This window comes from Myxocyprinus asiaticus, chromosome 3 (genome assembly GCF_019703515.2).
Source record: "Myxocyprinus asiaticus isolate MX2 ecotype Aquarium Trade chromosome 3, UBuf_Myxa_2, whole genome shotgun sequence".
Taxonomy (NCBI): domain Eukaryota; kingdom Metazoa; phylum Chordata; class Actinopteri; order Cypriniformes; family Catostomidae; genus Myxocyprinus; species Myxocyprinus asiaticus.
In genome coordinates this window covers 23,419,215-23,442,590 of record NC_059346.1, presented here as the reverse complement: position 1 = coordinate 23,442,590, position 23,376 = coordinate 23,419,215, and the positions used below count along the sequence as shown (strand labels likewise).

Genomic DNA, 23,376 nt, shown 5'->3' with positions numbered 1-23,376 from the left:
GTGGTAGGCAGGCCGGATGCCGCCCCGGCCTGAGTCGGGCGGTGGGGATATGTGGCAGTGGGGGTGTGGTCAAGCATCTCTCCGAAGAGAGGTAAGGGCGCTTACACCTGAGCCAAATTATGTCTAACACCTGTCTCTAATTTCAGTGAGCACGGGGAGAGCGGCATAAAGAGGGCCACACAGCACTCAGAGAGGAGAGAGTACCTGGGCACTAGAGACCTGATTGAGAAGCCAAGAGCTTAGTATCGTAAAGATGAGAGTTTATTTTTTCTGAAGTTGTTGTTTATGTTTAGACCGAGTTGTTGAACACACTGAGAGCCCTGAAAGAGTGCATTTGATGCAGTAGGGAGAATAAAACGCTTACCTGAACCAGAGAATCTGCTTCTCGTCTCCTCCTTTAACTAAGAAGTCTTACAGTCTGTTAAAGGTTAATTTTTCTCTCTCTGTAACAACTGGGATACTACTGTGGGAGAGATTCATCAGGATTACCATAAGTACTCATATAAATGGGCACCATACAATTTATGCAGATGTATTCATTAATTAATTTATTTATTATAATTTATTTATTAAAGTGTGTCATTTATTTCTCATTTAAATCAGCATACTGTTGAAGTCAGAAGTTTGCATACACTTAGGTTTAAGTCATTAAAACAAATTTTTTAACCACTCCACAGATTTAATATTAGCAAACTATAGTTTTGGCAAGTCGTTTAGGACATCTGCTTTGTACATGACACATGTCATTTTTTCAACAATTGTTTACAGACATATTGTTTCACTTTTTATTGACTGTATCACAATTCCAGTGGGTCAGAAGTTTACATACACTAAGTTAACTGTGCCTTAACGCAGCTTGGAAAATTCCAGAAAATGATGTCAGGCCTTTAGACAATTAGCCAGTTAGCTTCTGATAGGAGGTATACTGAAGTGTACTTGTGGATGTATTTTAAGGCCTACCTTCAAACTCAGTGCCTTTTTGCTTGATATCATGTGAAAATCAAAAGAAATCCTCAGAAAAAAAATCGTGGACCTCCACAAGTCTGGTTCATCCTTGAGAGCAATTTCCTAACACCTGAAGGTACCACATCATCTGTACAAACAATAGTACGCAAGTATAAATACCATGGGATCACGTAGCCATCATACCGCTTAGGAAGGAGACACATTCTGTCTCCTAGAGATGAATGTAGTTTGGTGCGAAAAGTGCAAATCAATCCCAGAACAACAGCAAAGGACCTTGTGAAGATGCTGGAGGAAACAGTTAGACAAGTATCTAAATTCACAGTAAAACGAGTCCTATATCAACATAACCTGAGAGGCTGCTCAGCAAGGAAGAAATCACTGCTCCAAAAATGCCATAAAATAAAAGCCAGACTACAGTTTGCAAGTGCACATGGGGACAAAGATCTTACTTTTTGGAGAAATGTCCTCTGGTCTACTGAAACAAAAATTGAACTGTTTGGCCATAATGACCATCCCAAGGAAAAAAGGTGAGGCTTTCAAGCCAAAGAACACCATCCCAACCGTGAAGCATGGGGGTGGCAGCATCATGTTGTGGGGGTGCTTTGCTGTAGGAGGGACTGGTGTGCTTCACAAAACAGATGGCATCATGAGGAAGGAAAATTATGTGGATAAATTGAAGCAACATCTCAAGACATCAGCCAGGAAATTAAAGCTCGGTCGCACATTGGTCTTCCAAATGGACAGTGACCCCAAGCATACCTCCAAAGTTGTGGCAAAATGGCTTAAGGACAACAAAGTCAAGGTATTAGAGTGACCATCACAAAGCCCTGACCTCAGTCGATAGAAAATTTGTGGGCAGAACTGAAAAAACATGTGCGAGCAAGGAGGCCTACAAACCTGACTCAGTTACACAAGTTCTGTCTGGAGGAATGGGCCAAAATTCCAGCAACTTATTGTGAGAAGCTTGTGGAAGGCTACCCAAAACGTTTTGACCCAAGTTAAACAATTATAATGCAATGCTACCAAATACTTACAAAGTGTATGTAAACTGCTTACCCACTGGGAATGTGATGAAAGAAATAAAAGCTGAAATAAATAATTCTCTCTACTATTATCCTGACATTTCACATTCTTAAAATAAAGTAGTGATCCTAACTGACCTATGACAGGTAATGTTTTATATGAATAAATGTCAGGACTTGTGAAAAACTGAGTTTAAATGTATTTGGCTAAGGTGCACGTAAACTTCTGACTTCAACAGTACATCTGTATTATACGCACATTTCTGGTTCATGTTACATCCGACAAACCTTAAATAGCAGCAGTAAACACGGTGTCTCTGTGACGATATGAAAATTCCTCTGTTTGTTTTGAGCAACCCGTCTCAAGAGAGACAATAACATTGACTCGGCCAATGGCATGAGTTTTGGGCGGGACTATCTGTTTGTTTGATCAACGGCAGAAATGTGGCGTATTCAGAAAGCTGTTTTAAAAACAAAGTTTATTTTTGCAATTCCATTTGCTGGTGCTATTGGTGCAGAAACTAAATATTTTTGCTTTAAACTTGCTTTTTTGTTCTATGTTTTGTCTATCGGTATCGGCCACAATGAGCTATGAATTATCGGTATTGGCCCAGAAATTCCATATCACTGCATCCCTAATGGCTATAGTGATCCACTAGTGAGACCAGTCAACCTGACCAGAAGGGCAGAACACTCAGGGATTAGGAACCCCAAATCTCAATGCCTCTTCACAATATATTGTTTTCTATTGTCCTCCTTTCCTTCCTTCCTTCCTTCCCATTTATAGCTCTTTTTTCACCTCCTTCTCTATGTACACTCAATGCACCTGTTAAAGAGTAATGGTGGTCTATCATCACACTCTACTCTAATTGGCGTGATAACAGATGGCAGGTTGTGAGGGAGCACAAACTGTACGTTTTTCCCTCGGTGCTTCTGCATAATCATGGTGCAGAGATGGCTAATACTTGTGAAAATGGATGACACTTATTTAATAACAAAAGCAGGGTAAAATATGCCTCTCAGAGGCAGTGCATGGCTAATTCTCCGTAAATACAACTTTTTTGTGACCTATGGGCTAAGTATCTAAACAAGGTTCCATTGGCAGTTTTGTCATATTGTGGAGTGAAGGGTAAAGGGAGGGAGAGAGAAAAAGAGAGAAATGAGAGAGAGGATAAAGATAATGTGTGTAGTCCTGTGGGTGCATTACAGCATTATAGAGAATAATGCATTGACTCCTGCAGCATTGTGAGGTTCTATTGTAACATCTCTTGAGGGTGTTAATCCACCATTTTGCATTAGTCAACTCAAATGTTTTGTGTCTGAAAGTGTGGCAAGACATAAACTATAGACTTTTAGGTGTTGTTTTCTATTGATTCCAAAATTATTGATTTTTCTATGGCTCTTGCAAATGTGCTTGCCACACTGTGTATTTCTCTCTCTTTCTTTCTAACATTTCTTTTTGTTGCTCTTTTTCCTATCATTATAGACATATTGCAAGATACGTTTTTCAGATGAAAATACACACATCAAATAGAGTGATGTGCTTGTGCTATCAGAGTTGACTTAAGAAGAAAAATTATGTAAAGTAATAACACTTATTTTTAGAGAATATATCTTAAAATAAGTTGATTTTTCTTACTCCATTCTCAAATAGTTTATTCTTCTTTTAAAGGGATAGTTACTCACCCTCAAGCCATCCCAGATGTGTCTTCCTTTCTTCTGCTGAACAAAAACGAAGGTTTTTAGAAAAACATTTTAGCTCTGTAGGTTCATACAAAGCAAATCAATGGTGACCAGACCTTTGAAGCTTCACAAATCACATAAAGACAGCATAAAAATAATCCATATGACATGTTTAAGATATGTCTTCTGAAGTGATGCAATCGTTTTGGGTGAGAAACAGATAAAAATGTAAGTACTTTTTTTAAAAAAATTTTTACTATAAATCTCTACTTTCACTTTCATGTGAAAGTGAAAGTGGAGATTTATAGTTAAAAGGACATATGGATTACTTTTATGCTGTCTTTATGTGATTTTTGAAGCTTCAAAGTTCTGGTCACCATTCACTTGCATTGTATGGACCTACATAGCTCAAATATTTTTCTAAAAATCCTTGTTTGTGTTCAGCAGAAGAAAGAAAGTCTCACACATCTGAGATGACATGAGGGTTAGTAAATGATGAGAGAATTTTCATTTGTGGGTGAACTATCCCTTTTAAGCATAAATGTAACAAAATATTGTGAGGTTTACGTTTTGTCTAAAAAACAATTAGTCTAATAATTATCTTACAAAATGTTGCTCCTCAAGTAAATTGATCTTGTTTTAATGATGCTTATATTTTTTTTAATACTGAAAAACAAGACGTAAATAATGATTACGAAAATTACTTTTGCAGTGTTTAAGCTGTGGTCTTGTTAGTGGGGCATTTTTTTTTTTTTTTTTTTGGGGTGTGTGCTTTTGATGCATCACTGTATTATGAAATACACACATAAATGCTAATATACACAATTATACTCACACACAACTTGTGCCATGAAGCATTGCTCCCCAGATGACTGTGCAGTACAGTGTGTTCATGTGTGTGAATGTATGTGTTCCTGCAGGGAGTTTGCAAAAGAGCGAGAGCGTGTGGAGAAAAGGCAGGAGTTCCTGAAGCTGCGCAGACAGCAGCAGATCGAGAGAGAGCTGACAGGCTACCTGGAGTGGATCTGCAAGGCAGGTCAGTGTCACAGCCCAAACAAACTCAAGTGATCCTGTTGAAACTGGAAGTTTGGGTGGGACAGTTCAAAGAGCGTGTCCCTTTTATTTTAAACAGCTATTAGGCTTTAGTTACTGTACATCCTAACCATGATTTGCTACTTGCTATTTGCAAGTGGTATTAGGGGAGAGACATTCTCATTCTAGAGAGCATTGGATTGGACAAAAATCTGAGTAGTGCGAGATGAGTCATCAATATTTTTGGTTTGCTTTAACCCCTAATAATGAACCCACTTAGCCACTGTTGATAAAATTTTACCCTTAACTCCCTCAAATTTAGAGACATTAATTTTCATTTCATGCATTTTTAAAGACCGCTGAACATGAAAATATGCTTTATCTACATTACAACCACCAGAAGGCCTCGGTCTGTTCCCTACAGAGACTTCTGTCCCCTCGTGCTTTCCCTATCATGACTGTTTATCTCACTTGCTTCCCGGATCTCTGCTATGCTGCTGCGGGAGCTGATGCATGTGTGCCTGTCTGTTGCTCGACACTTCCTCTTGCCCGCAGCTCCATGGCAACCAAATAGACTTCCACTCGATTCACCAGCTGGTTCATGCCCTCACTCTTCCTGTAACAGCTCTTTCATCAGCCGCTGCACTGGGACTCGCACAATGAATGTGATGGAGCGCTCTGTTGCTGTAGATTTGCACTGTTCTTGGGCCAGTTTAGTGATGGTCTTCTCAGATGCTTTGTAGCATAGTATTAAGATAAGAATGATTTACATTAAACCATCATAACAAGATTGAATCAGAACACAATGACCCACCGTACGGTGGGGTTCAAAATTCTGAGTCCACTTAATTCTTCTAATTTAATACAATCTGCTTCCCTTTAGCTTTAATGACAGCATGTGCTCAAGCTAGCCATGTTATCCTTGCACAGTTTAAGAATGTTCTAAAGAGTATCTTGTGTGCTTCAGTGGAAGCAAGGGAATCCTAAGTATTTATTTTTCGTTTAACGTAAAAACGATTCTTTGTTGAAAATGTTTTAAAATATGGACTCAAACTTTTTAACCTCACTGTAATATTCCTTGGTAAGAAAATACAGGCTACCTCTTTTCCATTATCTAATAGTTCCTCTCCTCTTAGCCGCTTTTTAAAAGGCCTGATGCTCCATTAGCTCAGGGGTAATTTATTCTGGCACAGCATGTAGTTTCCTCACTTTTGTTTCCTAGAAGACCACCAGGGCTGTTCCAAGGGGATTTAATTGGCTTAGAGAGGTGGTCTCCCAAACTACTTCATGGTTGCCCAGCTTTAATGTTTTAACACAGTAAAGTCATGTACTGGTGCTTTGGCTTCTTCTGGTGTTTTGCTGCAGTCACTACTGTCTGCTACAAACTCACTGCATTGTGTAAAACACTAACATTGCCTTATTGTGTTGGGTGAATACAGTGCTCGCTACAGTCCCTGCCTCCTGCTGGATGTTTATCAGAAATGCATTGACAGCAGCAGTTACAGTTCATGGCATCTGCATGTTAAAATAAGCCTGTTTAAAAAAAAAAAAAAGATGTTTGCCTGGTGGATGATAAAAAATTACCCTATACTTGCACTGAAGGAGGCACACATGCCATATCTAGGGACCAGAATATCACAGAGACTTGGAGTGGGCTCTTTTCACTTAGGCCAGTGTGCAACCACCTAGCAACTACCCAGATCATCCTAGCAATGCCCTAGTAACAACCCAAAAACATAGCAGAAATGTATGCAACTGCATAGCAACCACTCAAAAAATCTTGGCAACCACATTGTAATGCTGAAGCAGCCACCTACAACACCTTAGCATTGAGGCAGTGAGTTTTGCACATGCAAGCACCACTCACATTTTCTTCAGAAAATGTAAAAATGTGTTTGTATTTGTTAATCTTATGTTGGGCAAAAAAGTCAGGCTCTCAGATCCGACAGATGTTTAGATTCTAGATCAAGCAGAAAAAATAACCTGACCAAAGACGCTAGTAGTTAAATGTGATCTTTGTCTCAGAGGAAGTAATGCTTGCTGAGGAAGATAAGAATGCAGAAGAGAAGGAGGATGGTGCCTGGTATAAGAGGAAATGCAACAACCCAGGTAATCAGTCAGAAATAAAAAGACTTAAAGAAATAGTTTACAAAAAAATTAAAATTATCTCATCATTTACTCACCCTCATGCCATCCCAGATGTGTATGACTTTCTTTCTTCTGCTGAAAACAAACTAAGATTATATATGTATATATACGTAGATCCATACAATGCAAGTGAATGGTGACTGGACCTTTCAAGCTCCATATGACTCCAGTGGGTAAATCTATGTCTTCAGAAGCTATATGATAGGTGTGGGTGAGAAACAGATAAGTATTTAAGTCCTTTTTTACTATAAATGTCCACTTTCACATTCTAAAAGTGAAAGTGGAGATTTAGAGTAGAAAATTATTGAAATATTGATCTGTTTTCCCCCCAATGTGATTGCATTGCTTCAGAAGACATATATTAAACCACTGGAGTCATATGGATTACTTTTACTATGACTGTCTGTGCTTTTTGTAGCTTTAAAGTGCTAGTCACCATTCACTTGCATTGTATGGATCTACAGAGCTAAGATATTCTTCTAAACATTTTTGTTTGTGTTCTGCAGAAGAAAGTAAATCATACACATCTGGGAAGGCATGAAATTGAGTAAATGATGAGAGATATTTCATTTTTGATTGAACTATCCCTTTAATTATTATGATTTTGTTAATCGCTTTTATTGTAATGTACAATACTTTCATTCCAACATGTTTAGTATTGAAGAGGGCCAAGAAGAGCAAAAATGACCTCATCAATGCAGAGGAGGGAGAAGACCACTTCACTGACATCTCATCAGTCGGTAAGCTACAGGCCCAGCACCTGTGACATTTGATATCACAGAGGACAAGCCATAAGCACTTCATTTGAAAATTATATGTGCTGTATTCATATACTGGCTCATATAAGGGATTATTTTTCTCTTGTAACAATGTATCAGCTATTTTGAGTGAGATAATAATTATTAAGGGTTTTGACCTTTAATTGGTTAGTAAATGCTTGTACTTCATTATTTCACCCCACAGCACTGAAGTTCTGTCATGCCGAAAAATGTAGTTAAAAGTTAATAGCTTCACTACTTTTAGTTAGTTATTCCCAAACACTGATTCTAACAGCATTATCATGAGCTCTTTATAGACACACACATACACACACACACACACACACACACACAAAGTATCATAGAGGAGACATCAGTGTGGCTTTTTAGGTTTGGATTGGTTTCTTTTGGGGGGAAATGAGAGATATGATAGAGAGAATAAGGACCTAAAGAATGGAGAAAAGAGAGTGAATAAATAGATAGATGACATAGGTGGAGTTAGCTGGTTTATGAAGCTTCACTAAAGGCAAATTTCCACTTTAAAATAGCCAGCAAAATGATTATCCCTCTTCTCTCTGGGGTGAGGAATGATTTTTCACCTCTCCTTTTTTACACGTGACTTGACATTTGTGTTTAATGTGAGATACAGAGAGTTATATGCAGTTTAGTGGTGTTAGTCACAGAGCTGGAAGGGGAGACAATTATCATACCCAAATGTAAATTTTAATGTACATACCCAAATGATACACAATGTGTATCAAGTTAAAGAAAATAAAAATTGCATACTTTATCTGAAGAAAGAAATCCTACAAAAATCTTTAAAGGGGCAAAAAGTGTTAAAAGGTGTCATCAAATTTTGCGTTTACCCATTTATCAGTGGCCAAGAACTGGCACACTTAGTTCTGCATGCATAAGATTATATTACATTATAATTACTATGCAATATTATGTATGTTAATGATAGTGTATTGATATAAAACAACACAAATAATTATATTCGTATTTCTATTTTTGTGATTATATAGTGATATCGATTTTATTTTTTTTTGCTTTGGATATAGCGTGAGCATGTTTTTTCCTTGTGTTTGATTGCTCTTGAGTTTACACATCTATTTATGTAGAATTTTAAGGGGAACATATAGTGTTTACTGTGGACATGAATGAAGACTCTTCGAATATTTTAAAGGAGAAGAGTAAAACATCTCTTTTGTTCAATTGCTCTCCTCTGCTCTCCTCTCCACCATCTAAAAGCTGTTGTGGACATCAGAAACAGTCTCTCTCTCTCTCTCTGTGTCTTGTACTCTCTCTCTGTAGCTCCCCAGGGCTCTCCATTCACCCGTGCGAGCGTGAAGAGTAGCAAGAATGAGAGCTCATCATACTTTCGTAGAAAAGAGAAGAGGTTACGGTTCTTCATCCGCCGTATGGTGAAGGCCCAGAGCTTCTACTGGACTGTTCTGTGTATAGTGGGACTGAACACACTGTGTGTGGCTATAGTCCACTATAATCAGCCTGACTGGCTCACATATGCACTGTGTAAGTGAATTTCATCTCATAAATGTTTTTCTAAAGATGCTTTTTTTTATGTGACAAGTTTCTAACAAACAATTTATCTAACCTTGAAACTGCTATGCGACGTGACACAATCACAGCCAGTCAGAAGATATTTGATGTGTATTATACAGTTATGTAGAGTGGGATTTTAGCCCTATGAGATTTCACAGAGGGTGAGGCAGAAATACTGTAGATTATACCATGATGACAAAAGAGCATTGCCCCACCTTCTACATAAACCTCTACCTAAGTACATGTCAATTATGCTAATAACTATATGTCATTTAGCTAATGCTTTTATTCAAAGCTACATAGAGTATAATTATTATTGGGACAGTTCCCCCAGGAGCTATTTGGGGATAAGTGCTTTCCTCAAGGGCACAATGTGATAGAGTTAATGGAAACCTTGTTAGGTTTAAATGTTCAACCTTTCGTTAACCTGCCCAGATCTTTAACTACAAGGCCGCACCACTCCTACCTGGCACCATTAGACCACTGCAATAAACAGGATAATAGTCATTGCAAGCATTATGGTTAAACCTGTTATGAAAGAAACAAAGTATGAGCAAAGCAAAAACTAATTTTCTTCTACATTATTTTGTACTGTTTTCACGTAAAAATAGCAAAACATACCTAAAACAAGAAAAAAACAAATACTTTTTAAGTGGTTTAGGATTATAAAAATTTAATAACAAGTTTTTTTGTTTTGTTTTTACTCAATTGGCTTTTCTTTTTTTTTTCTTGTCTTAATCATTGATCGAACAAAATTTAGTTTGGTTTATGCTCAAACAAGGGGAAAAACTATTTGCCAATAGAGCGCAACAGTCTGGTTTGGGAAGTAAAAATCCTATTCATTTCTTCCATAGACTAAATGATTTTCAATGCAAACTTTTAAACATTGAAAGACAGACCTACCATGTGCTCCGAGGTTGTTCATCGATGGTATATGCTTCCGGTGAAGCCATCCGTCTGCGTTCTCTTTCAAGCATACATTTCGGTGTCTCACTATGAGATACGCCCCTTCTGCGTATTTCTAGAAGCCCTATTACATTACGCCAGCCCATATTGGCTGGCAGAAGTGTCGCTTGTGTCAGGAGCAGGCTCCACTTCCCAGTACAAAAGGGGTGACACAGCGTCAAAAACCTCTTCTCGCTTCACTTCAGAAGCCTGGTTCTACGTTCAGATAGTCATCAACTGGTCTCCACACTGGTTGTTGATTGATCATTCCGGTGGTTTTTGTGTCAATTTACAGGCCACCGTGCCGTTTTTTGATTCATTCCCACATTCTGCACACCAGCTCATATAGGAATTTCTTTGCACCCCAGCTAAATGGCTGTGGCGATGCAAAGTACCTTGGCCAGCGTGGGGGACTCTTCGCAACTTTGCTCTTGTGGAAATAAGATCTCATGCAAAGACACACACCAGGTCTGCTCTGCATGTCTTGGGATGAAACATGCCCAAGTGGCAATCGACAACCCCGGATCATGTGAGCACTGTGCGCGCTTCACTATAAAGAGCCTTCGGTGCAGGCTAGCATGCCAAGATGGTCTGTCAGGCCAGGATCCCCTCGTGTCAGCTAGCCCTGCTTTGGCTGTCACCCCACAGGTATCCATTCCTGTAGAGCTGCCCATCACGGCAGTATTGTCCTGGGGCGAACAGCTCGATGCATGTGTCCCTTTTCCCTCCATGCTCAGTACGGATGAGGAAGAGGAGGCATTGGATTACGAGGACGAGGGGCAATCGGATTTTCTCCTCTCTGAGGAGGAGGAAGATTTTAAGGACTCCCTTTTCCTCCCCCCTGCACAACCGGCACAACCCTCAGCTGCAGCGGGAACCATGGAAGAGGCGGCAGGGCACCATCCTCTCTGCTTCTCAGCGTTGATCTGCAGGACATGTGCAAATGGGCAGCAGAACGACAAAGTATTCCGTGGCCGACTGTGGTAGTGGCGGATACAAAGTCTCGCTATGAGGGCAAAAGGCTGCCGAGAGCAAAACGGGTGGCAAGACAGCTTCTTCCTATAATTCCATAGCTGCTGGAGGAGGTTGCGGTCACCTGGAAAGATAAACCTTTTACCAGTAAAATTCCCATTCAAGGGGGATCGGTGCTTGACGTGGAAGGAATGGAAAAGGAGGGTCTTCTTCGCATGCCTCCCATGGAGCCGTTAGTAGCAGCACATCTGCACCCCAAATGCACGGTGGCTGCGAATCCGACATTGCCATCCAAAGCTGACCATTTCCAGTCAAACATGATGGAACACGCTTACAAAGTGATCGCTCTCTCCGTTAGGGCTTTGAACGTGATCTCTATGTTAACCGCATACCAATCGGAGCTGCAAGATGAAATGTCTGCCATGCCAGGCCAGGCACAATGGGATGAGATTTGTGTGGTCAGTGATCTCTCTCTCCGTCTGCAGAGATGTGCTGTTCAGGCTGAGGGTAAAGCCATGGCCACAATGGTTATACAGGAGAGAGCATGGTGGCTGAATTTGGCTAATCTTTCTGACAGGGAGAAAGAGGCTATTTTAGATGCACCAGTGGTTTCAGAGGGGATTTGACATGGATGCAGAAGAGGTGTGAGGAAAAGAAGAGGGATGATGAAGCTGTGCAGCTCTGTCTACCCAGGAAGACACAGACTGTGCCCCCTCCACCACCTCTGCAAACCTTCACTCAGGTGATGGCTCATCCACCTCCTAGCTACTGCATTCCGAGGCGGCAGAGACTGCATGTGAATGCAGCGGGTCAGAGTGGAGTTCCAGAGCAAAAGAATGCTTGGCCCAGGAAGAACTATCTGCCTGCTCCAGCTCAGATGGAGCAGCCAGCTCCTCATCCCAATCAGGGAGCAAGGAGGAAGAAGAAGGCACCCTGATGGTCCTTTCCAGTTGGAAGGGAGACCACAGCCCCCCCGTATGCTGGCTCCACTCCTCAGTTATTCAGCGTTCAGGAGGGAACGAGTTCAGGAGTTCCCAATTATTCTATGTGGCAAACAGAGCCCAGCCGGGCAAGGGGATGCAGAGCAGTGAAGAGGACAAGAGATGGTGCAGTGGTGCACACCCTCCCACTAGTCACAAGCACTTTACACTCTCACAATTCAATAAAGTTTTCACTGTACCCCCCAAAAATTTTGCAAAACAAAATGCCCCCAAAAATTTTGAAAAATACATTAACAGAACATATTATAATGGCACCTCGGGGAGTCACCATTCCCTTAGAGGTGGTGAGCCACTTAAACTCTGTCCACGCGCTAAGTGTTCACGCATGCGCTCGTACAGAGCGCTGCACATAAGCAATTGGCAAGCATGTACAACGTCCCGCTGGGTGTTGAGGACAGTACAGTTCGGGTACAGACTGCAATTTACTGCACGCCCCCCGCAATTTAGAGGGATAATTCACTCTTGTGTTTGGGGGGCATCAGTTCATGTCCAAGAAAAGCAATAAGAGTGGTTCCGCCCGAGCAAAGCCAGAGTGGCTTTTATTCAAGATATTTCCTCATTCCAAAGAAAGAAACTCAGGCTCTCCGTCCCATATTAGATCTGTGAGCACTGAAAAAGTATTTAAGAAAGTACAAATTCAGAATGCTCACTCATTCAACACTCCTGAAATTGGTGCGTCCAGGCGATTGGTTCACGTCCATCGATCTGAAGGATGCATATTTTCACATAAACATATACCCACCCCACAGGAAATTCCTGAGGTTTGCTTTTCAGGGGGTGATTTACAAATATTTAGTTCTACCTTTCAGCCTGTCTCTCAGCCCGAGGGTCTTTGTCAAATGTATGGAAGAGGCTCTGACCCCGCTCAGAGAGGGAAACATTCTTCTCGTTACATACATAGACGATTGGCTTGCGATAGCTCAATGGGAGCATGTAGCGAGAGTGCACACTGCGATGCTTATAGCTCATCTTCAAAAATTGGGTTTGAGATTAAACACCGAGAAGAGTGTATTAATCCCTACACAGTCAATTACGTATCTGGGGCTGTCACTGGACTCTGTGACATTCAGAGCGCGACTGTCAGAGGAGAGAGTAATAAAGTTTACTCAATGTCTGGCTGAGTTTCGGAGGGGAAACAGTGTTTCCTTTCGCACATGCCTCAGACTTTTGGGGTTAATGGCCTCAGCTCTGATAGTTATTCCACTAGGCCGATTATTCATGAGAGAATTTCAATGCTGGGTAGCCTCTCTGAGATTGGACCTGTTATGTCACTCTCGGAGGAGAGTGAGGGTGACATCGGTGTCAGTGCTGGCATTGCGCCATTGGAAACACCCATCCTTTTTAATTCAAGGGGTCCCCATGGGTGTTGTTCAGGACAGAAAAGTCATTACTACGGACACTTCACTGTCCGGTTGGGGTGGCACCCACGAGGGCAGGATAATAAATGGGAGATGGGGTCGTCATTTGACCAATCACCATATAAATTATCTGGAAATGCTGGCAGTTTTCTTAACCCTGAAGCATTTTCTTCCCTTATTAGAAGGGCATCATGTTCTTGTGAGAACGGACAACACTACAGTGGTAGTGTATATAAATTGACAGGGAGATCTAAAATCATTCCTGCATACATTGGCATGCAAACTGATTCTGTGGAGCAATGCCCACATCTTATCCCTGAGAGCGACGCACATACAGGGTATTATGAATTGGGGTGCGGATTTGCTGTCGAGGGGCAAACCTCTTTATGGGGAGTAGAGACTGAACAGAGAAGTGGTTGAGCATATTTGGAGCCGGTTCGGCAGGGAATAGATGTGATGGCACACGAATGGCCTTGCATTCTCCTTTATGAGTTCCCACCGATAGCGTTGATATCTCAAACCCTCTCCAGAGTGAGAGAGAGGGGATTGAGAATGATATTAATAGCTCTGCGCTGGCCAGGGAAATATTGGCTGGCGGAAATCATACATATGCTATACGAACAGCCGTGGCCTCTTCCGTTGCGAAGAGACCTGCTATCGCAGGCACAGGGGAGATTTTTCATCCTCATCCACAAATGCTAGAGCATCGTCTACTTGATCTTTGTACTGGTTTAAATGGGGTGTGTTTGAGCGTTGGTACGCAGATAAACACAAGATATTCCCTATCAGTGCTCAGTTGCTGTTATACTGTCATTTCTACAAGGTTTGATATATAAGAGAAAAGCCTTCTCAACCATAAAAGTGTTTCTGGCTGCTATATCAGCATGTCACATGGGCAGCATCCTTTAGTGTGCCGCTTTATGAAGGGTGTGCGTCGCGCTCTCCCAGTTTCTAAACCGCTTTCTCCCTCATGGGATTTAGCGATGGTGCTTGATACTATTTCAGGACCTCCATTTGAGCCTTTGGACAAAGATGATTTTAAGATATTGTCATTCAAGACGGCATTACTGTTAGCATTGGCTTCAGCTAAATGAGTCAGTGAGATACATGCAGTCTCTGTACATTCTGCATGTATACAATTTATGCCAGGGGATGCAGGGGTTTTATTATGACCAAATCCTGCATTCATGCCCAGAGTTATTCAATCTATTGTTCCTCTCGAAATTAGGGCTTTTTGTCCACCACCCTTTGCTTCGTTAGAGCAGCAAATGTTGAATGCATTATCCCCAGTGCATGCTCTGCGCATTTACACAGAGAAAACTGGAGAATTCAGGGAGAGTGATCAGCTGTTTGTTTCCTGGGCGAAACCGTGCAAGGGAAAACCGATCACCAAACAGCATTTATTGCACTGGATAGTGGAGGCTATTTCTTTGGCATATTCCAGTAAAGGTTTTAATATCCCAACTGGGTTGCGTGTGCATTCACAAGGGGAATGTCTACATCGTGGGCTCTCTTTAAAGGGGTTAAGATATAAGATATTTGTGAGGTGGCGAGCTGGTCTTCAATGCACACATTTGCGAGGTTTTATAAATTAGATGTTACAGCACAGACTCTAGCACATGCTGTACTGAGCGTTGTCTCTTGAGGCCGTCAGGACTCTCCAGCCCTGGATAACACTATGTAACTAAATTTTTGTTCCTGGGTAGTAAATGTTATTTCCTAATTGCTTATGCCTCTAAAGTATAGAAAATGGCTATTATTCCCCATAAACTTTGGTTTTGTGACAAGGACAGTGATATTTTGAAATGTACTTATTTCCAATGAGAAAATGGGCGAATTTGTGTCTTTCCGTTCACATAAAGTCAGAAAAAACATGTACATTAACATGTATTTATACTAAAGTAATACAAAAATGACTACAAAAGATTTAGGAGTAGTTTTTTGAGATTTACGATTATACTGTAAATCACTTTCACGAATCAGCCTCCAAATGTACTCATCATACTTCAAGGCATCCAGCAAAGTCTTGATGCTGTTGTAATCCTCTTTGAGGTGCACTGAGTGAGCCAGGGAAGAGACGGGTGCTTGTTACCATTATGGAGCAGCACGGCTTTGAGGCTCCTGGATGAGCTGTCAATGAAGAGGCGTCACTCATTCTGGTTACAGGCGATTTCGATTGCCTCAAACAGACTGGTCACATTGTGGCAGAAGCAGAGCCCATCTTGACAGGTGAAGAAGCTGGAAAAAGTTTGGTGACACTTCCTCTGATCTGCGACTTGCATACTTTCATCCAACAAGTTCCACTGCTTGAGCCTAGACGTCAAAAGCTCAGCATTGGACTTGGTGAGACCAAGATCTCTAATCAAGTCATTGAGGTCTTTTTGGTTGGGGTAGTATGGGTTTCCCTCCTCAGCTCCACCTCTGAAATTGTCATCTGGAACTACAACGTCTTCCTCGTTCTCTGACTTGCTGCTCTCTTCTAAAGACGGCTGCTCTCTCTCCAGGGCGATGAATGAAGGAAGGTCCGCGATAGCAGGTGCATTCTTGCCAGTCCGATGTTTGGAAGGGTCCACCATGCAGAAGTAGCAGTTGCTTGAGTGGTCAGTGGGTTCCCGCAAAGTTCTTGGGATAGCGAACTTCATGGCTCTCTTTTCCCCTTTGTACCATCCTACAAAAATACATTTATTTAATCCATGACTAATGTGTAAGAGATTCTCGCAATATTTTTTCATATATGATATATTTTTTCAATAACACTGAAAATTGTAAAACATTTTAAAATTAAAAACTTTTACAATTTTAAAAATTAACAAATTTTATAACACAAAATTCCGAGCAACAATTGTCCATCTTACCTTCCAGAGTTTTTTTGCAGTGCTCGTAGGTGAAATGAGATGCCCAGGGTTTGTCTTGATCCCCGACAGGCATGCTGAAATATGCCTTGTAGGCCTCACACAACTTAGCAGATGCTTCCATGGAGTACTTTTTCACTCTTGTCTTGATAAATTGGCCGCAGACATAGCAAAACGCATCTGCCGGATGCTTGCAACCTCTTGATGCCATCTCAGAAAAATGCAGATACTGTATGTATCCACTTAGGCAGCTGGAACAAAACTGAACTGGTGGGCTTAAGGCCCCTGTATTAATACTACTATTTATATTACTGGAAAGTCCTAGAAAGTTCTAGAAGTTACTCCAAGTTTACTCAGCACTGAATCTGTCTGGAATGACATTCAGTCATTCCAGACAGGAATGACTCTCTTTTTAAATATTATTATTATTAAATTTTAAGTTGATATCATCACCGTTACGGTGTGTATGTACCGTGTTTTTTTGTTGTTGTTGTTTCCCTCCCCTTGTCCCCTCCCAGTTCCAGGAAGGCGGGGATGACCTGCCGGCAGACGGGGCCGGAAGGGCACACCTCCCCCCAGGGAAAGGGGGGGGGGTGGTGTACGTCATGCCGGGGGCTCCCTGACCTGAGAGAATGAGGGAGGAATGTGGCAGGGTGGAGGGTGTGCCACATTAATTAGGCTGATCAAGCCCGAGTTTGATAAGGCCGACTGGAGACGGCAGTGCGACAGAGAGAGAGTAACGGACAGTTGTCCGACACGTGTGTGTGTGTGTGTTTGTGCTTTTGGTTAAGTTTATTATTAAAATATTATTTATATATTCAAGCCGGTTCTCGCCTCCTCCTTTTCATTTACCTTTTTACACCCAGGAACCAAAAAAATAAATGATTTGAATTTGAAACAGGCTGTCTGGCAATACGGGATTTAGGACATCCCATAGTGAGACACCGAAACATATGCTTGAAAGAGAACTGTAGGTTACTTGTGTAACCCCGGTTCTCTGATAGCATTAAGTGAGGTGTCTCACCAGATCACCCTCCTTGCTGTGTGAAGCGAGGAAGAGGTGTGCTTGTTTTGAATGACGTGATACGCTGTGTCGGCCCTTTTGTACTGGGAAGTGGAGCCTTCTCCTGACACAAGCGTTACTTCTGCCAGCCAATAGGGGCTGCCGTAATGTAATAGGGCTTCTAGGAATACACGGAAGTGCGTATCCCATAGTGAGACACCTCACTTAATGCTACTTAATGCAGAGAACCGGGGTTACACAAGTAACCTATAGTTATTTCAACCTCATTGTATAAAAATAAAAAATAATAGCAGAATTCCTGTTGAACAACTACATTACCCATGGTCCAGCAGAGAAAGCTTCACCACACAGAGAACTGTGGCCAACAAAACCTGCAAAATAAGCCCGGAAGTGACCGCCCACTCCCATGACGCACTCTGAATGACGCAAACAAGTCAGTCTCTCTGCACTCTCAAACTACTTATATATTTGTGTATATTAGAATATTTCCCAAAACATGTTCACTGTATTGTTTCTACACTTATTATCAACAACGTAAAATAAATAGCTTTAAATATTTCTGCAGTTTTATATTCGGGTAAGTACACAATCTTTGTCTTTTTGTGGGATTTTCAAATACTTTTTTGCCCTAAAACAAAGTCTGTAATGTTGCGATTTACCTTGGAGCTGGTTGGTTTGGTTCATGCTTTACAACTCTTTAATGAAGGAATTTATGAAAAGTCTATGGAAGAAATTAATGGGAAAAATACTTTTGGAACCCAGACAGCTGAAAAAGTGGGCGGGCAATGTTGCACTCTATTGGGTAAAAATTGGATCAGAAGAATGTTTTGATAGTTTTGCTGTAAAACAAGACAGAAACACAGATTTAGCCTAGTGATATTTTTTTTGTACTGATACAGAAAAATATTGATAGGTTATTATGTTAATTGCTGTTACTACAGTATTAGTGACTGACACCATTGATAAATGCTCTGTGTGTACAGATTTGGCGGAGTTTGTGTTCCTTGGACTGTTTTTAATAGAGATGAGTCTGAAGATGTATGGCCTTGGGCCCAGGACCTACTTTCACTCCTCATTTAACTGCTTTGACTTTGGGGTGAGTACCGTCCCATCAGATATAAATGATACACAGGAAAAGTAAATGTTCTATTTGGAATTAATGCCTGGAGGTCTGCCTTTTCAGCAGCAAAAGACAATTCGGTAATACTTTACAATAAGGTTCCATTTGTTAACATTAGTTAACAACATTAGTTAACATGAACTAACAATGAACAATCCTTATTATGCTTTTATTAATCAATGTTAATTTTAACATGTAGTAATACATTTTTATAATTAAAAGTTGTATTTGTTAATGCACTATGAACTAACATGAACTAACAATGAACAATAGTATTTTTATTAACTAACATTAACAAAGATTCATACATTATGTAAAAAATATATTATTAATTGTTTGTTAATGATACCTAATGTATTAACTAATGTTAACGAATGGATCCTCATTGTAAAGTGTTACCAACAATCCTTTTTTCCAGGAGAAATTGAATGCTGTCAAAGCCCTGCTGTTACAGGTTGCCAAAAACAACACCTTGAAACTGACCTTCAGGACTAATTCTTTATATGCATAATTGTCTTCTGTCTTTGCCATGTTTAGGTTATTGTGGGAAGCATTTTTGAGGTGATTTGGGCAGCAGTAAAACCAGGAGCCTCTTTTGGCATCAGTGTGTTACGAGCATTGCGTTTACTGAGGATATTCAAGGTTACAAAGTAAGAGATCAAAAATGTCCCTTCATCTGTGCAGGGTCCAAAATTGACATCTGCCAAGCACTAAATGCGAGTAATAAGTGTCTTTTGTGAGTAAAAATAGGAGTTGATCAGTAATTTTATAAGGAATTACAACATAATATATGGTTTAAAATGAATTGTAAGAATGATACTTTCACTTCACTGAGTTCAACGTGTGTTGTGCACTCCCACCTTTAACCTTGATACAGTAGAAAAGGAATCATCATAAGTCTATCTAGGGTGGCAATTTTATTTTTACTCCAGAACTCCTTTTTACGACTCATATGTGGAATATTCCTCACATTAAGACACCAAAATGAATAAATTAGGAACAAAATGACAGCAAAAAAAAAAAGAGTCTTCACAGGTGACGAGGAAAAACAGCTAAATAGCTAAATAATTCCATTATAATAAAGATATAATATTTTTTAATAAAAATATTGCAAAATACAGTTTCATAGGCAGTCTGAAATATTTATGGCCCTTACATTTTTTCAATTTACCAGCCATTGGCCAGTGTGCCAAACAAAAAACTTTGGACCCTGTATATGTATCATATGTCCTGAGAATCAAAGTATATTTCATTCCCTAAACTTATTATGGAATACTTCGGCAGGTATTGGAATTCTTTGCGAAATTTGGTGGTGTCTCTGCTCAACTCAATGAAGTCCATCATCAGTCTCCTGTTCCTGCTCTTTCTCTTCATCGTTGTGTTTGCTCTGCTGGGGATGCAGCTCTTCGGAGGACAGTAAGCACTACTGGGGATCTAATGTAGACCCTTTACTTTTCAGAGCTCTCGTATGCTGTACTTTTGACTTTTATAAACTGACAATGAAGAAATCACCCCTTGACGTGGGATTAAAAACCCCAATCGTTTATGTTCCTTGCTGCATAATCAGCCGTGACTCCTTCAAGCACTGCCATTACATTTATCCCTCAGCCTCATGTTAACAAACATGACTGAGCAAATCCAGACGGCAGAAGTTTTTATTTCTCTGTTCCATGAATTATTGATTGTACGTTACAACGGTGGAATTGCATCTGTGCGCGCTTCCCAAGAGGTAAATATCAGCTTAGATGCACAAACATGCTGTCATGTGATCTACATTAATGAGAAGTTTGCTGGATAAACAAATATGAAAATGTTATTGAAACACAAAGCAATGTGAAGAAAGCTGCAGGAGAGGCAATTCCCTTCTGATATTAGTGAAGTCCTTCCAGCTCTGTGCTTAGAAATGAGAAATTGCTTTTGTGCCTCTCTGGCACTCGGGTTTAGCTCCATAGTGCATTCATATTTAAGACTGTAGATTGACACGATAAACTGCCTGTCTGGTCCATGAAGTCATTTTCTGGGTTGGATCTGGAATATTATAGAGAATTTTAACATCGAGAAAATTACACACTTCAGCTTTAAAGTGAAAATGCTTTGCAGCGTGACACAAAAAATATTTGATGTTTAATATACAGCTATGTGGAGCAGGATTTTGGACCAATGATATTTTACTGTGGGTGGGGTTTAATAGAAATGAAAAACATGCGACCAACAAAATGTCCCGATGCTTTAGAAAGCTTTGATCACTTGTCCCTTTATTGCGTTGCGCCTGGTTAGAGTATGATATATTATATGAAAGTTACATTTAAGAAACCATGAAAACTTTAGGTATGAAACGATATGTTAGCAGTTAGAATATGAGATGGGTTTGCAATGATTACTGAATACTGAAAGCTTAGGTTAATACAGATACAAAGCCATACTTCAGATATATAGTATACTCTAGCAACATTTCAGTTGTTTTTCATCATAATCAATCTTCTATTGGTAGAATGTGAAAAATGAAAAAATAAGGCTTGAGCAGTGAAAGGAAGCATTTTATGTTCTACAGAATAACAGAAACAAGCTCTTGATTGTGAGATGTTTCTTCTCCCGTTTTAAGGATTTCTATTATTTCTATTCACCTCTCTGTATTCTCTTAGCAATGAGGCCCCTGCAGAACTCTGAGAGTGTGAAGGAGAATGGAGCAATGCAAAAGCATATTTATTATGTTTTTATTATTAGTTGCAGAGATCCAGAAAAATGAGCCATGACTATTCCAACTCCAATTGTCAAAAATTTAAAAGTATACAGACACACAGAAGGCCTTTAATATGCCTTTAGCTGCTCTATCTAATTTACCACTCATACTTTCTATCTATCTCTACATCACTTTCTTTTCTATCTTTACATCACTCCACTCTTATTCTTTTTTCTTTCACCCCATCACTTGAACACCCTGGCAACTGCATACAACCTAGCAACCATTTAGTGCACCCTAGCAACCAAAACCCTTTGACTCCCATTCAAAATGGCTTAGATAGATATCTCCTGATCAGAATGTCATAGAGTCTTCAGGTTTGGCTCATTACAATCAGTCCAGCAAGCAGCCTTTTTAGTATCACCCTGGTAACCGCCTAGCAACCAGATGGACTTACCCTAGCAACCAAGTAGCAAAATACATATCTCTGCACCAGAACATAGTAGAGACTTTCGGGTTGGCTCATGTGACTCAGGCTAGCAAGGAGCCTTTTGAGTATCACCCTGGTAACTGCCTAGCAACCAAATGAGCTCATCCTAGCAACCAAGTAGCAAAACACATATCTCTGCACCCAGAACATGGTAGACACTTCCAGGTTGGCTCATTTGACTCAGGCTAGCAAGGTGCCTTTTGAGTATCACTCCGGTAACTGCCTAGCAACCAGATAGGATCACCCTAGCAACCGAGTAGCAAAACACATATCTTTGCACCAGAACATCTTAGAGACTTCAGGGTTGGCACATTTGACTCAGACTATGAAGGAGCATTGTTAGTATCACCCTGGTAACTGCCTAGAAACCAAATGGGATCTCCCTAGCAACCGAGTAGCAAAACACATATCTCTGCACCTAAACATCGTAGAGACTTCCGGGTTGGCTCATTTGACTCAGGCTAGCAAGGAGCCTTGTTAGCAAAGATATCTCCTGTAAATTTCTCTTGTTTTAAGAATGTTTAGATATTTTTTCTTTAAAACAAGACAAAATATAGTTAGAATCTCATAATCTTATTTTTATCTTAAACATACAGTGCATGAACATCTCAGTTAGGTTCTGAAGTATGCAGGCTGTTATTTAATCTCATTGTTACACTGTTTGCAGTGTTTACTAGCAAACAGATTAAAATAAAAATTGAAAAAGATTTTGGAAATGGCAGAGCTGGCTCTGTGCTTTCTAGCAAGGAACATTGTAGCATAAACATACGACTCATCCAAAAAAATGATTTACAGCTTACCATTTCTCTCCTAGATTCAATTTTGAAGATGAGACCCCGACTACCAACTTTGACACTTTCCCAGCTGCTATTTTGACAGTGTTTCAGGTAATGACTTCACTGTGTGTGAACACTCCCATTTGATATTTGTAGTATCTGCATAATGTGTTTTATCTTGTCAGATTCTGACAGGAGAGGACTGGAATGCTGTGATGTATCATGGAATCGAGTCCCAGGGAGGAGTGCACAGAGGAATGTTCTGCTCTGTGTACTTTATTGTGCTCACGCTGTTTGGAAACTGTATCCTTTTCAGGCAACTGACTGAAAGTGTATAAAACTGTCCCGATTCACAGTTTTATAGATGACCGCTTTTATCGGGATTCCTTAAAACACATTTGATCAGACACTCTCCTCAATGTCTTTTTGGCCATCGCTGTTGATAATCTTGCCAATGCACAAGAACTCACCAAGGTTGGTTGAACATATTTAGATCTGCCTAAATATTGGAAAATGTATATCCTGTATATGGCATATATTCACATCCTCTAGCACATGTAACCATTGGAAAGAACATTAACAAGATTCCAAACAGGATGTAAGAGTTAGTTTACATTACATAAGTGTTTCTACTCCAAATGGGGGTGCTATGTCGCAAAAAATTTTACGCTTAAAATGTTCAAGTCTCTGAATATCGTTTGAAAGCTTAGAATCTGAACTTTTCATAAATAATCATCTCTTTTGCATTTGTGTTACATAAAATATTAAAATAAGGCCTGAAAACATTCGCGTCGAAAATCAGCAACACCTAGAGGTCATGTGGTTGAAATATTAATATAAAAATGAAAGTCTTTCAAATAGCATTTCGTATGACAATTCATACAGGTGCATCTCAATAAATTAGAATGTCGTGGAAAAGTTCATTTATTTCAGTAATTCAACTCAAATTGTGAAACTCGTGTATTAAATAAATTCAATGCACACAG

General features: G+C 40.2%; 1 protein-coding gene across 1 annotated transcript in view; it reads left to right on the top strand.

The window, feature by feature from the left end:
* LOC127420016 (voltage-dependent N-type calcium channel subunit alpha-1B-like) overlaps positions 1-23,376 on the top strand; it is a 168,264-nt gene that overhangs the window by 86,211 nt on the left and 58,677 nt on the right. Inside the window, exons 8-17 of the mRNA XM_051661923.1 lie at positions 4,592-4,707; positions 6,729-6,812; positions 7,508-7,591; positions 8,924-9,142; positions 18,308-18,420; positions 18,982-19,094; positions 19,729-19,860; positions 22,429-22,501; positions 22,576-22,693; positions 22,797-22,864. Of these exons, the coding sequence (XP_051517883.1) occupies positions 4,592-4,707; positions 6,729-6,812; positions 7,508-7,591; positions 8,924-9,142; positions 18,308-18,420; positions 18,982-19,094; positions 19,729-19,860; positions 22,429-22,501; positions 22,576-22,693; positions 22,797-22,864 (1,120 nt within the window). The remainder of the gene's footprint in view (positions 1-4,591; positions 4,708-6,728; positions 6,813-7,507; positions 7,592-8,923; positions 9,143-18,307; positions 18,421-18,981; positions 19,095-19,728; positions 19,861-22,428; positions 22,502-22,575; positions 22,694-22,796; positions 22,865-23,376) is intronic.